The following is a 16,159-nucleotide window of genomic DNA, read 5'->3' as shown; positions in this document are numbered from 1 at the left end:
GTATTAGGTACGTTTTCATTACAATAAATAGTGCAATTTATATTTTAATTTAAAAACAAATTTACTAGATATAAAACACTATGAAAAATATAACGTCTTTAAGAAATTAATAAATTCAAGTGTCAATTTCGTTTCTCTGTACCATCGTTCGGACCGAATTGTTTACAATCATCTACTTCCTAATTTCGTCGCTTAGCATTCTAATTTTATAAAATTCGTAATACTAGGGAAATTTGCGAAAAATAAACTGTCATATTTTCCTTAAAAAAATTAGTGATGCGACACGTCTTTTTTGAAAATTTTAAATTATCGATAAAGGGTTGTTCGTTGTGTTTTAACGTGCAACATTTTTTTGGGTGTGGGACTGGCGAGTGGAGGAAAGACAGTGTGGAAAAGCGATAGTTATAGGTAGGTCGGGTGTCGAGTTGGCATTGTATTATTACCTACTCGACGTCGTTATCGGGTGCCGTGTTATCGCTGTGCGACCGAGGCGCCCGAGGTTGTTTCTTTTGTGTAACGCGGCATCGCAACTCGTCGAGCGCTTACGTATTCAACCTGTTATAGGTAGCTGAGGAAATTCGAACCTTGCTTTTTTATATTGATCTTCGTCTGTTTAGGCATTCATTTATCATATAGGAATTTTAATAATATTATTAAAATTATAATATCATCTAAATACCTATAAAGTGTTTCAAATTAAAGTAATTAACTACTTATGATGTACGTAAGTAAATATATTCTGTTGAGTTCATCTCGTTAACTAATAGTTAATTAGGTAGGTTATTGTGTTAACCATTAATTAGATTAGTAACCCTTAACACCAAAATTATGCTCGTCCCCTAATACTTAAATTTGTGATAAAGACCAATGACGCAAAATAGTTAGGTATTTGTTTGGTGAAATGTTGATCAGATCATGATATTTGTGCCTAGATAGGTATATGAGTAATTATGCATACATACTGAATTGTATGTTTTGTTATCTAACTCGCACTTTACTTTAAATCGATCGGCCTAACCCACATGTAGAAATAATCAATACTTAGCGAGGTTATTCGCTAGATTATTAGAAAGAGACAATGCGATTTCCCGTTATGTTTGATATCGGTATTAATGTTTTGTTTTGCTATCTCTTGTATTATTACAATAAAATGATAACATTTATTAACAGACAGATGGCTGCAGTCTTCTCTAACTATCTGTTTTGAAAATGCTTAAGACGAAACGGCTAAGTTAAGGAGAATAACACAATAAATTTTGATTTAAAAAGCTGCACGAATATAGGCTTTTTTGCTCTCCTTTAAAATGTAAATATCTAAGGTGAATCTAAAAAACAAACATACCAACAACAGGAATTAGATTAAAAACCGGCCAAGTGCGAGTCTGACTCACCCACCGAGGGTTCCGTACTTTTTAGTATTTGTTGTTATAGCGGCAACAGAAATACATCATCTGTGAAAATTTCAACTGTCTAGCTATCACGGTTCATGAGATACAGCCTGGTGACAGATAGACCTACGGACAGACGGACAGCGGAGTCTTGGTAATAGGGTCCCGTTTTTACCCTTTGGGTACGGAACCCTAAAAATCGACTTGTCCTCTAACGATTGTTTACCCCTCAGGTTGTTGCCCCCCAAACTCCAGACGACCTTAAGGGGACCACTGATTACCAGTTCGCTGGGCGATATCGGCCTGTCAGTTGTTCGGAACTGTCAAATTTTTGTTCTAACTGGCAGGCTGATATCGTCCGGCGGACTGATAATCAGTGGGCCTCATTAGACGTAAAAAAAAACCGGACAAGTGCGAGTCGGATTCGCCCACCGAGGGTTCCGTGCTTTTTAGTATTTGTTGTTATAGCGGCAACAGAAATACATCATCTGTGAAAATCTCAACTGTCTAGCTATCACGGTTCATGAGATACAGCCTGGTGACAGACAGACGGACAGTGGAGTCTTAGTAATAGGGTCCCGTTTTTACCCTTTGGGTACGGAACCCTAAAAACATTGATAATGTAATTGTAGGGTAACCCCAAAATTATGCGTACTATGCGTAGGTACATAGACTAGAGTCCGATCCCAGGCAGCAATGTGATGTCAGCGACTTCCAAGTGACGTCATAATGACGTCATGTTAGGTCATATTGAGGTAACGAACGTCATAATGACGTATAAATGCAACCTGGGATATCATTGCCACTGTCAAGCCATGTCCTACTATTCGTATCTCTTCCAATCACCGTACTCTTAGCCCCAAATCAGGTTTTCCTTATAAGCGCCTACAGTATTATAATTATTATCTAGCGTAATAAAATAAATTGGACCCATAAGGAAAACGGTGATATAATTAACTAGGCGTTATAATTAACGAGATCCTCATAAAATTAAGCTATTTAAACGGATTGAATAGCGTGTAATGGTTTTAAATGAGCTCTTTACGATCAGTGCTCAATTAACGCTTATACCTATACGCTATTACCTGTTAAATTGTGTTTTTTATTAAATAAAGATTTAATTTATTTTTCAAAATTTAATTTGCCTCACTGTCCAATCTTTGTAATCCTAAATGAGGGCTACCGTTTTTCTGCTTACCAGTTGGTGCCACTGTAGATGTAGGTCCAGAAAAACAGACCTCAAAATTCTTCTATGCTTATTTTTATAAAATCAATACGTTCTACACATACACAAAGGTATTTTAGCGTCAAAATTTGCCATTTTTTCAACCTGTTTAATTTTGCATATATTTTAATTGACACTTTTTTTAAACCACTAACATTTATTGAGCTATATCTATTGTTTACCATGATTAATCAAAGATGAACAAAGATTTACCACAATTATGAATAAGGAGTGAAAATTCCCGATAAAAAAGCTTGAAACCCCCAAAACTTCTATGCATTTGACATTTTGAAAGACCTGCATATTTGACTAGCGCACCTAGCGGCGAAAGTAAACGCGGTAGCCCTCATTCATGTTAAAATGTTAACATTTTGGTTTTAAAGAGTAGACAGTGGCTTACCTCTAATACATATGTACAGTCAGCAACAGAAGTTGCTAAGCGGGCGAGGTGTTCCAAATAACCTTGACGCGCTCTTATTCTCTTAACAATAAAGTCGCGTCAAGATCATTTTGAACACCTCGCCCGCTTAGCAACTATGTATGTGACTTGTTGTTGTTTGTCAATCATACACGCACCTTGAACGTTGGTAATTATGTAAAGAACTTACTTATTAAATATATTAAAACCGGTCACTTTATTTATCATATACGGAGTTACGTATATCTTTTCACCTCAGCAGCTCAAACAAGCCTACTTTCGTCACTCCAGGGAGCACTCCAAAGTAGCTTTTTAATTTAGTGAAGGCCATGAACTGCCACTTCATACTTCTATTACAAATTGTTTTTTTTTCTCTGTATTATTCTGTGTAATTCGAAATACATGTTAACCTTTAATATGTTCTAACTACTGAGGTGAAAAATTATATGTGCAACACGAGAACAAAGTTATTTTACATCTCGTGTTTTTGAGTCCCTCGCTACGCTCAAGATTCTAACTTAGAATCACTCGCTTCGCTCTATTAATTTCATTAATGTAAGTACTTAATAAAATATCAACTTCTTACATTTATATATATCGTTAGGTAAGTGCAGTATTATAGTACAGCTGTGTTGATCAATACATTTGCATTGGGAATACATTTGCAGAGCTCTGCAAATGTATTCTCTCTCTCTATAGACATCTTTTAGGTAAGCATGATCCATCCTAGACTGCATCGGTACTTACCATCAGGTGAGATTGCGGTCAAATGCTTGCCTTTTTGTAATAAAAAAAATAAAAAATAAAAAAATTACTTACTGCAGACTGTTTTGTAAGCTTGTCCATACTTTGTTATACATGTATTTTTGGTCTTCCTATAACATTGCGTAAACTTAATGAACAGGCGATTGGTGACAGCTTATTTCGCCAAAGCCTTGTCACTACTAACTAAACCGTAATAAAATAAATGTGAAATAATAATAAAACTTGAGTTGTCAAAATGCTATTTTATTTTTTATTTGAATTAACCTTCCCAATCTCTCGTCGATCTTTGCATGCATGTAGGTACAGTACTGTTGCATTTGTGTGGCGACAGGCACAGATATTGTTGTGGGAAATTATTCATGTTTTCATACATTGCTTGGGTTCTAAAATGTATTTAAAGAATTATAAAGATACCTAATAAATATTTGCCAAAGCCAGAAGCCGTTTAGGGGCACCCGGGTACACTTTTGGATGGGGTTATAGGCATCATCGATATCGTATTTTGCAATCACTATCATTTCACAGCTCGTAACTTTGAATGTATCTCTGGCGTCAGGGAGACCGATTTTTACTTTGCGGTCCTGGCGGCCAAAAGGTTAATCAACAGAAAAAGTGTAAGAAACTACCTACGTCAACAAGGCCAATGTTTTGTTTCCAATTTGTAACAAGTATGGATGGTATAGAAAGGATCGCAATCTCTTATGGCAGAATTGTTGTAAAAGTGACCGCGTTAAGCTTTAAATAATAGTTCCTAATCTCTCCGGTGGCGCTAGTTAGGCTCTGGGACATGAGTATAACATGAACCATATAAGGCAACAAATAACCCGACCAAATTACGTAGGTTGTTTTTGGTAGTATTTCGGTGTATGGTGGCGCCGCCTAATTACTGTTTTTTGATGGACACTTTTCATACATAGAGATTTGGCTCCTTTATACAGTCTCCATGGTAACAAGGTTTGTAATATGCTTAGGTAATGTAAAGAGGGATATATGGATGGTATAGAAAGGATGCCAATCTCTTATGGCAGAATTAATGCAAAAGTGACAGCTTTCAGCTTTAAATAATAGTTCCAAATCTCTCCGGTGGCGCTAGTTAGGCTCCGGGACATGAGTATAACATGAACCAACAAATAACCCGACCAAATTACGTAGGTTGTTTTTGAGTTTTTGGTAGTATTTTGGTGTATGGTGGCGCCGCCTAATTACTGTTTTTGATGGACACTTTTCATACATAGAGATTTGGTTCCTTTATATAGTCTCCATGGTACTGTCAAAGTAAATTTTGTAACCACAGAAAATTTGCTGCCATCTATCGGTACACTCTAAAACTAAAAATGAAGATTTATAAAAATACGTTAAAATGTATTTAAATATGGGTAAATGTTTTTTTTATAACTTAATAATAGGATAAGATAGAGCGGATTTATATATGGATAAATGATTTTTTATTCGCCTTAATTATTATTATATGATTTTAACCCATGTTCTTTAACGGATATGCGTTAAAATTATAAATAACAAACGAAACCGTCAACGCCCTGTATACGAGAGTAGGCCAAAACTAGTGGCGCCATCTGATAGAGAATCAAATTTTCGTGATTTTCGAGGCACGTTTTTTCCTTAGACCATAGAGTAACTTATACTAGAGCGGTACTGTCATTGTAAATTTTGTAACCCCAGTAAATTCACTGCCATCTGTCGACACACTTTAAAACTAAAAATAAATATTTATAAAAATACGATAAAATGTATTTAAATATGGATAAATGATTTTTTTATTTGTATTAATTATTTTTATATGATTTTGACCCATGTTCTTTCACTGGTATGCGTTAAAATTATAAATAACAAACGAAACAGTCAACGCCCTCTATACGAGTGTAGGCCAAAACTAGTGGCGCCATCTGATCTAGAATCAAATTTTCGTGATTTTCGAGGCACGTTTTTTCCTTAGACTGTATCCATCTATTACGGAGTTATATCTATCTTTGGGTAATGTAAGTCAAATAAAGTACGTAAAGTAAATATGTTAATGATTGCCCCTGTACCCGTACCATGAGTCACTGACAGTTTCAAAACATATACTCTAACGTCTTCGTAATTTACTTTCTATACATCTCGCTCGCACTAATATGTCAGTACGAGCGAGATGCATAGAAAGTAAGTTACGTTCACGCTAGCGTTTATGTCAATGCCGAACTGATGGAAGCCGTACTGGTTCATTTTTTAAACAAACTGTTTTTGTGCTGCTAGGTACCATTTTTCCTAATTCGTAAAAAACCTTAGCGGCTAGATGGTTAAGTCAATTTCATTTAATTTAATTTCATTTATTTATTTGCGTCAAACACATAAAAATGCATGCAAATACAATTTAAAGAAAAACAGATCACAACAATACATATTAGAAATAATAATACACACACACATCTTAAAATTAGACAGGTAAGTTTAAAGAATAAAACATTAATACAAGGATCACAAATAATAAAAACTATGTAAAATAAAAAAAACAATAATAATGTCAAATCAAATATCAAATTATTAATTATTATAGAAGAGCAAAATGCGTTAGATTAGTAATAAAAGGGATGTCAGGTACATTGGTCAAAAAACTTATCATAGTATTCATTTATGGAATAAAAAGGACGGCTCAAGAAATATTCTTTAACTGCTTTGTCAAAAGTTTTAAAATCTACTATACTTTTAATTTCGTTAGTCTATAAATTGTATACTCTTATGGCAGTATTATTTAAGCTTTTATCAAAATTTACATAATGTGCTTTATTTAAGAGGAACCTATTTCTAATTCGCAGTGTGTAATGGTTAATGGTCGCACCCTGTTCCGCGTACAAGTCTTTGTTGGTGAACACATAAACACATATCCTGTATAGGTACATAGAAATTACAGTCAAAATTTTGTTCTTTATAAATACCTAATATTACGGTGCGATTCAGGTATAGTACGGCATCCTTCGACTATTCTTAGGGCTTTTTTTTGCTTGAGCAGAAGTGAATTTATATTGGTTCCGTTTCCCCAGACCTCAATGCAATATCTAATTATGCTTTCGAAGTATGAAAAGTACATAGTTAGTAAGACTTCCTTGCTTGCAATGTTCATTAGGGATTTCATAGCATAACAAGCCCCTGCTAATTTTGTATTAATCGAGCGCAATGAGGGCTAACGCGTATGAATTCGCCGCTAGGGGCGCTAGTGTAGATGGTGGTCTTTTCCATAGTTCGAAATGTCAAATGTCACTTGTCACTTCAATGACTGACAGCTGTTGGACCACCATCAACAGAGGCGCCAACTGGTGAGCAAAAAAACGATAGCCCTCATTGTGCCAAAATATAGTTTGTCAAGGGACTGTCTCATTTCGGGCGTAGACGGAGAAAGTCATACTGTCTTTGTCTTGCACTGGTGCTGGCGCCCAGAAGAAGGGGATGCGTGTAGTTTTTTGTTTACATACTGACAAGATTTGCTTGACCAACTATATTGTTGACTTTGTACTCTGGCAAATGGCAAACTAAATTGTCGGTAGAAAATTCATAAATATAGTTGGTCAAGCAAATTTTGTCAGTATTAATAGGCGGCAAATTTAAAAAATGTAGGCGCGAAGGATTATCGTCCCACAGAAAATTTCAATTTCGCGCCTTTTACTGACACAGCTGGCTTGCCAGAGTATATAGGTAGGTATTATACCTAAAGCTCGTTCCAGACTACGCGGCGCGAAGCCGCGAATGCGAGTGTGGAGTCGATTTCGCTGATTAGCGAACTAGATTCCACACTCGCGTTCGCCTTAATAATGAGGGCTATCGCGTATGAATTCGCCGCTAGAGGCGCTAGTGTAGATGGTGGTCTTTTCCATAGTTCGAAATGTCAAATGTCATTTGTCACTTCAATGACTGACAGCTGTTCTATAGTCTTTTGCTCAGAATAATGACTTTTTGGACCACCATCAACAGAGGCGCCAACTGGTGAGCAAAAAAACGATAGCCCTCATTACCACAGTTAAGTATAAAAATATGGGTGGATACAAATACTCAAAAATCTCACTGAGCGTATATGGGACATATTATTGAGTAAGATGTGTGCAGTGCAGTGTAACGAGTGTGTGTAACCAATTGGGTTTTAAAAGTCAGTTGATTAAAGGATGACGTGGTGCTGCATATGGGATGCCATGTCAGTAATCAATGTTCATCTGATGGACGTTTTGTACGTCAAAAAAATGGCGTATGTGTAATGACGCTTTCGTGGTGTTACGCCCTTTTTACTCTGATCCCATGCTGTTCTGAATACACAAAACAGATTAGCGACTACAGTGGTTAAGCTATAAAATAGTTATAAATGTTCCTCAAGATGGATCAGCCAGTGTTTGTAGTTGTGCTGTTTTTGTTATTATGCTCGTATCAATTGGCGGTGCCGGAATATAAATATTATGAGCAGTATTTTAATACTTTTTCGTTGCGCCACCTACCGTAGATTCTAGATACTAGTGTAACCAGTTCGAATTAAAAAAACCGCAAATCGATGTACAGGTTAGCCGTTTGGCACACGCATACTAGAGGGCAAAACAAAATTTTTGACCCGCAGTTCCTAAAAAAATCCAAAACCTATCGTGTGGGGTATCATACGAAAGGGCTTTTTGAGGCGATTCTAAAATATATCACTTCATTACATTTCGGCCACACATTTCGAAACATACCAAGTTTGGGCTCCTCCAGATGCGATATGGCTGATATTTTTTGTACAATATACCACAAATGATACGTGATATCCTCATATCCAACCCCAAGAAACCAATTTTAAAAATATCATTAAAAAAATTTTTTAAATTTTTCAATTTTACAAACTGACACAGTTCTACTTCAATACCTATTTTACGAGACTTATGGAACTGTACTGCAGATACGGTACATATTAATCATAAAATGATACGTAATATCCATATATCGAACGGGAAATACCTCTTTAACCCTGTAACTGCGCCTTTTCATCGGTTGGTATAGATTGTTTTGTTTTTGACACAAAATATCAAGATCAAGATATGCCCTTACCGGGATTCGAACCCAGGACCATCACATGCAGTTAGGAAAAATCAAAATCTTTATAGTTAAAAATCTAAACCATTTTGAACATCGCGCCCGCACCTATGCTGCTTACTAAATGAGGGCTATCGTTTTTTTGCTCACCAGTTGGCGCCTCGTTGATGGTGGTCCAAAAGACTAAAGAACAGCTGTCAGTCATTGAAGTGACAAGTGACATTTGACATTTCGAACTATGGAAAAGACCACCATCTACACTAGCGCCCCTAGCGGCGAATTCATACGCGTTAGCCCTCATTGCACTGCCTCAATGAGTCTTCAACAAGTCAATTAACTGGCAGCTATGTTACTTACAGCAAACTTTGCTTTGCTTACAGCGATGCCAACACATACACCACGATTACTTCTATTTCGGGAGCAATATTGACGACTAAATACACTTGATTTTCTGCCTTAACATAAACAGTATAAAGTCTATATTTAAAATTCTGTTCAGTTATAATGCTAATCACATACACTTTATTATTATAACTTTAAGGTTGAAAATCACGGCGTTATAAATATATTTCAGTACGAAATAATTTTAAGTGTTGTACAAACTGCCCTATGACCCGTGTTCTGTGTTATCACCAGAGTTTGTCATTTCATGAGAAGAACTCTATGAACATGCATTATTTTATTGGTGATTTTCTAAACAATATTTGTGAATTTGTGTTTAAAGTGCAGTGCGTTGAAAAAAGTGGAAAAGGTACGTAAACTACTTACTTACCTTAAACTACAGACTACAGCTAGCTTTAATCTAAAGGAGTCTTTATTAATTTAGTTAAATATTTCTACAGTTACTTACTGTTATCTATAACTGGTAAATAGGTATAGGTATGTATTAAATATGTGTTAACTTAGTACGACTATCGTTGCCTAGTTATAGCACAATACAATAAGTTTTGCTTAGCTTAGGACTAAGTCTTGCAGATTTATTCTAATCCCCGGCAAGCTCGGCCGAATTTCACCTTCCCATACAAACGGAGTTTCGTTCTCATTTTAAAACTACGTGATGAATTGTAATGAAACTTTGCATATACAATGATATGAGGTAAATCTAGGTCTGTTATTAGTTTATATAGCTCTAGTATATAAAAAAAACGAAATAGAGCAAAAACAAGTTTCGTATGAAAAACTTAAATTCTCTGTATTTTTTTAACTATGGTATCTGAAGCTACATAAACTAATTACAGACCTAGATATACCTTATCCTATTATAAGTACTAAGTTGCAGAGCAATCTAGCTAGTCGTTTTAAAATGAGAGCGGAACTACGTTTGTATGGAGAACCGAGCTTGCCGGGGACTCTTAATATTTATAGTTTGGCAAGAGTCACTTGTCACTGGAGTGAGGTACAGGCAGAAATAATCATATTGTCTTTTTCTAAGTTTAGTATTATATTAGATACGCCAAAAAAGGGATTACCTATAGTTTTTTATTTTACTGCTATCGACAACTGGTTTGCCATACTATATTTGCCTTTTATTTTTTACTTGTAGGAAAATATCGTAAATCCGGCTACTATACTAAGTCAAAAAACTCCCAACGATGGTCCAAAATTAACTTGATTATCTTCGTTCGAGTGTGACTGTTATTTAAATATCGCAGTTCTAAGGCAAAATATGTTCATTATAAATGGAAGAAAAAATGATTAGGTATTTAACTTGCGGACCATAGTGGTAGTAGGTATTTAATAATGTATATTTGGGTGTTTTTATCTCCGAGGTATTACTACATTCAAGCTTTAGTAGAGTATAAAAAAGCTGGGTTATTAGGTAGGTACCGTAAAATGAGGTGAGTAGGGTTCGCGGGGAGAGTTGGGTTATGAATGGGGAGAGAAGGTATGAAAGGGGGGTGAGATGGATTTTATTATTTTTGCTAGAAAAATAATGTATTCCAATTTAAAATGGAGTTATAGTAACCTCCTAAGTCCCAGCTTTTTTTAAACGTCATAGTCCTAGAGGCCTCTTGTTCATTTTTTGCACATAATAAATATTTGCTGCCAGTCCTGAACGGACTATTTACAACTCTACGGACTGTCAGAATATTCCGCGCGAGCATTCAAATTTGAAAGCGGGGGCATCTAAAAATTTTGTACCGAAATATGTACTATCGGTGTTTATTACTATACTATAGTAACTTACTTAATGCTGGGACTGATGGGTGAATTTTACTATGTACAAAATTTGGTACGCAGGACTTAGGAGGGTAATACTCATAATAAAAAAAATCGATCCAACAATCTTCCAAAATCACCTTTGTATGAAAACCCATCTCACCCCAATTACGAGGGACTACGGGGTGAGGTGGTTTTACCTGTTAATCGTCAAAGTTATGAAATGGAACTACCCAAAATAAAATAAAAACTAAAATACAAACGTCAGGAACACTTATTATATACAGCATTCAGTTTGCATATGTAAAAATAAAATGTTATAGAATAGAATAGAATAGAAATAATTTATTCGTTAGCACACACAAATAGAAAATTATACAAAACAGAGAAACATAAATAAAAAGAAAAAGTGCCACGAAATGGTCTCACCTCAGCATGTCGGCGGTAGTCTCCTTTCGTCTTATCGAGGTTTGAATGTCAGTTTTGCTCCTACTCACCCCATTTTACGGTACGCATTTGGTGTGACTTACTTATTCTTTATAATTAGGTAGGTTTATTACGCTGAATAAGGAATGCAGTAGGTATGTTAGTCAAAATAATTAAATGTGTTGTTTTCCGCTCTCACACAGTCTTGGGATACAGATGGCGTAAGAAGGGTGATCATAATGTTATGTGAGTTTTAATTTGAGAGTTTTAGGTTATGTGTGTTTTTGTCATTTATATTAAAGCATATTAAGAGGAAAGGGGATGATCTATTATCCATACAAATGGTCCTCATTTTCCTCCCCGGATATTGACTTTATGGAAATTATTTTTACAGAATTGTATGTATTTTAGTCATAGTTTTTTAATTATTATAGAAGTTAGGAGCGAAAAACAGGTTTCATAAAAAATGTTCATGCTCCTAACTTATAAAAAGAAAAAAAGAACCAAACGGTCGGGCGTAGCTATGATTCAAATACATTAAATTATTTAAATTATGTAAAAATATTTTTAATATGTTATTGTTAATGGGGCGGTTTCGGGCGGTAGTCTCCTTTCGTCTTAAATTTAGGTGAGGGTTTTCGGTAATAACACTAAAATTACGCTTCTGATTATGTTGACCTTTCAATGCATATAGGTAGGTATAATAAAAACATCAAACTTTATGCAAAAATAGAACAAATCATCAATTGTTACTGTTAGAAGTATTAGAACAAATTAAATTATTTTCAGAAAATAATTTAATCTGTTTTTATTTTAAGTAGAAACACTGATATATAAATTATAAACTGAAATAAATGGCATATACTAAGAAAAAGTGACCAAGGCCTCCAGTGCCCCAGGCTGAAATCGAACCAGCGTCCTCTGCTATCGCGGCAGGTGCCTGTGCCATTCGGCAGCAGAAAACAGGGGACTGGAGGCCTTGGTCACTTTTTCTTAGTATATGACATTTATTTCAGTTTATATATCAAATTGTTCTTGATAGAAAAACTAATCTATTTTTAAATTTATATTTAAGTTTATGCAGTTTATTATTTCAAGAAAGTTATGTGTATTTACACATAATGGCAGACATTTTGTGATATTTATGTTTTATTAATTTCATATACATATAAATTTTATACTTACTAAAACGTCCAAGAGTCAGATAAGGATAATTTTGATTAACGGCTCTAGTTTAAACATTTACATAATTTCTGAATTAATATTTTCAGGTAAATATGGATGAAGATTATGATCTAGTGATAGACTTAGACGATGAAAGAGAGGAAATACCACATGGAAGTAACAACAGAGATGAAAAAATGAGACCAATAATTAATAAATGTATACACAACGAAGACACGAGTATGGAACAACATTCTCATAAACCACCTCAAGAAACTAGCGTAATACAGAGTCAAAATAGCGATCAGAATTCAGATGATGATTATATACAGGTTATAGATGATAACGACGATTACGAACAGTCGGTTCAAAAATTAATAAGTGCTGCAAATAAAATAGGGAGAGAGTACCTTAAAAACAAACAATTGAAAGAAGCGACAGCTAATAAAATGCTTAATGATAGTCAAGTGTATAAAAGTGATTCATTAAATGGAGGTAGCCCAAATCAAGCTCGAGATCACAGGCCTTTACACAAGCTTGGTCTGGGAAAAAATCAAGAGTCAGTTAGAGAAAATCGAATTACAGGAACAACCAGTTACAAACCGAGTTACGAATCTCAACATGTCACGGAAGATATACCACATTATAGAAACGAATATACTTTTAGAAGAAGAATGGATGGTTACGTGCATGATGTGAGGACTTTGCCTAACATTCAAACTGCACGACATATATATAGATACCATGATACAGATAGACCAGAAGTTGATTTAAGCATAGATGACTATTATCCTATAATGGACAGGTATGAAAATCAACATAGTCACAGGCCTGAAATTCCTTTAAGGAATGATTTTTATCCTCATAATCCAATAAACAGAAACACTTATTTCCATGTTCAAAGACCAACTTTCAACACAAGTGGTTGTAGGTATAATGCAATGCCTAGCGATACACACAATCATCATTATATACCAGAAGATATGTTAAGAATAGATGAATATAGACGTGCTGAAATGAACAGAGCTCAACAACTTTATTCTCATAGACCGGATTTGATTAGACTTGATGACTATAGGCATACAGGAATAGAAAGAGACGCTTATAGCTATGTTCATAGAACACATGAACCATTGAGAAGTGATTATGGAAATACTACAACTACTACTAGATTTCCTTACAGTCATTATATGCCTGATCATGCTTTTGATGACTACTGGCAAGCAATGATGAGCAGACATGCTTACAGACCAGAAGGTGTAATAAGCATGGAAGACTATGAACGCTCCTTAAGAAATTGGCATGTATACGGCAACACTTATAAACCACTGATAGGTTTAAGTTTGTATCCCTATAGATCAGTAGAATTGCCTCATATTTATAGACCTGATTTAGTAAAGATGGATACCTGTAGAGAACCGATGTTAACAGAAACTGCAGGTATGTATTGCTGCAAACAACAAATCAACCCCTACAGAACTGAAATTGATGATGCTAATAGAAACGATGATTGTACACTGAATTTATCTCGCAAACAAGAAACAACCAGTACAGCTGTCAACACGCTAAGAAATGCGAGGAACGATGAGAATAAACTGCAAACTATTTTAAGTACAGGAAATCAAGTATCAAAAGCACCGTTGAATAAAAATAAAAGTTTAAAAAAATCTGGAAATCTGGATTTGCCTGGGTATAAATATAAAAACAGTCTAAAAAGAACAATGGAAGACCATATTAAAAGCAATAAAACTACTTTGAGTGTAAATAAACCTGAATCAGAATATATGGATATCTGTAAACCAGGAGTGCCCATTATAACGAATAGACCAGATACAGTAATATTAAGTACTAAAAACATTTATCAAAAAAGGATGCATAATCAGATTACACAGGCTGATGCTTTAGCTGCATCAGAAATAGTCCGCGACAGAAATCATAAGATCGAGACAACTGCTATAGAAATTGAAAACCATGGAGCTGCATTAGATGAAAATGCTGAACAATTTATATATGAGGTGATCAAGAGCAAGACACATGAAGATAAAGAAGTTGACCGAGAAAATAATGCAGTAGAAAAAGATATCAGTATACAACTATTGGTAGTTTTTTTTACACGTGTAAAGGAGCTTGTCAAAGACACTTTTCCAGAATTTTCAAAGTCGCTTGAAAAGGAAATTGATAATTTGGGAAAACGGACGAATAGTAGAAGATTGAAAACAGACATACAATACATTTGTCCTTTATATTGTTCTGTGTCCACTTACTCTTTACCCCGATTTGACAACACTGACGATGATAATAAGATAGAAAAACATGTAAATCGAGCTAAAATTTGTGATGTGTGTAGTTGTATTCAAAACTGTTATAAGTTGTACAAGAAAAAATATTTTAATTTAGTATCCACGCAAGCTGTAAGTGAAAAACAAGAAAATGATGCGAAGACAGTCAATGAGAATTTAAATGTAAATTTGCCAATAGAAAGTGCACGAGGAATTAGGGCACACACCGTCATATGTCGGCGTCAAGGTACAGACTGTAAAGAAATTGGTAAAGGTGAATTTAGAAGTAATGAGTATATAGATATTGATGAAAAATTAAAAAAAAATCAAGGTCAGTCTATTACAGATGGCAAAATATTAAATAAAGATACGCGTGGTGCTTACGCTACCACAGTTATCAACAAGCATGCAATTAATTCACCAAATTGGGTTCCAACTCTATCTATTGATGACAATGATATTTCATTACGTATTAATACTCATAACAACCCAATGGAAATCGAAAAACCAGTCCTAAAGACCATTAATGACGAAAAAGAAATAATAATTGACTACAGTAGTCAAAACAGACATAGTTTAAGTGAAAACAAAGCCGATAAGGACAATTCTCCTAAAAACGAAGCAAAACTAATCCTCTCCTTATCTTTTAATGAAATAACTAATGCAGATATTATAGCATCAAAACTAAAGGATAACATAAGTAAAAAACCTGACACCATATTTTCATGTCACATATGCACTTGTACATTTACCTATTTCACATCATTTGTTAGTCATATGCAGAAAAAACATAATATAAATGAGATTGACGTAGATATATCAGAAGAATGTATTGCAAGAAAATGTCCATTCTGCGGAGTATATTCGAAACAAAAATATCATAATGAACACGTTAAAACAGCTCATCCAGAAATATTTACGCGTAAAGAAGAACCTAGTGAAATAGAACTGATAAAAGTGAACAAAAGAAGGAAATCAATGAAAAGGAAGTTCATATTTACATGTCTGGTGTGTCACAAGAATCTGAAGTCGTGTGAAGTACAAAAGCATAGAGAGATAGAACATAAGGGATTGAAGGTAGCGAAGATGTTTACTAAGAAACTATCAAGCATGGATTAATTGTTAAAGACCCCAACCTAATGAACCTTAAAATTACAATAGATAGAGTAATGTAAGTACAGCCTGTAGCGACAGCTCAATATCAAAAAACAAATGAACTGACATTAAAATAATTAACATAAATACTTATACCGATATTTTTACATTAAGTAAAATAAAACAAAACATTGGTAGT

At 34.7% G+C, this 16,159-nt stretch overlaps 1 protein-coding gene across 1 annotated transcript; it reads left to right on the top strand.

Annotated features, from left to right (window-relative positions):
• The first annotated feature begins 9,461 nt into the window (after positions 1-9,461).
• On the top strand, positions 9,462-16,158 carry LOC134753251 (uncharacterized). Its single transcript, XM_063689078.1, has 2 exons — positions 9,462-9,587; positions 12,694-16,158. The coding sequence occupies exon 2, from the start codon at positions 12,700-12,702 to the stop codon at positions 15,982-15,984; it is 3,285 nt and encodes a 1,094-aa protein (XP_063545148.1). The 5' UTR covers positions 9,462-9,587; positions 12,694-12,699; the 3' UTR covers positions 15,985-16,158.
• The last annotated feature ends 1 nt before the right edge of the window (position 16,159 follows it).

The sequence above is a fragment of the Cydia strobilella genome, chromosome 26, assembly GCF_947568885.1.
Source record: "Cydia strobilella chromosome 26, ilCydStro3.1, whole genome shotgun sequence".
Lineage (NCBI taxonomy): Eukaryota > Metazoa > Arthropoda > Insecta > Lepidoptera > Tortricidae > Cydia > Cydia strobilella.
Note: the sequence above shows the minus strand (reverse complement) of the source record. Positions and strands in the feature narration are given on the sequence as shown.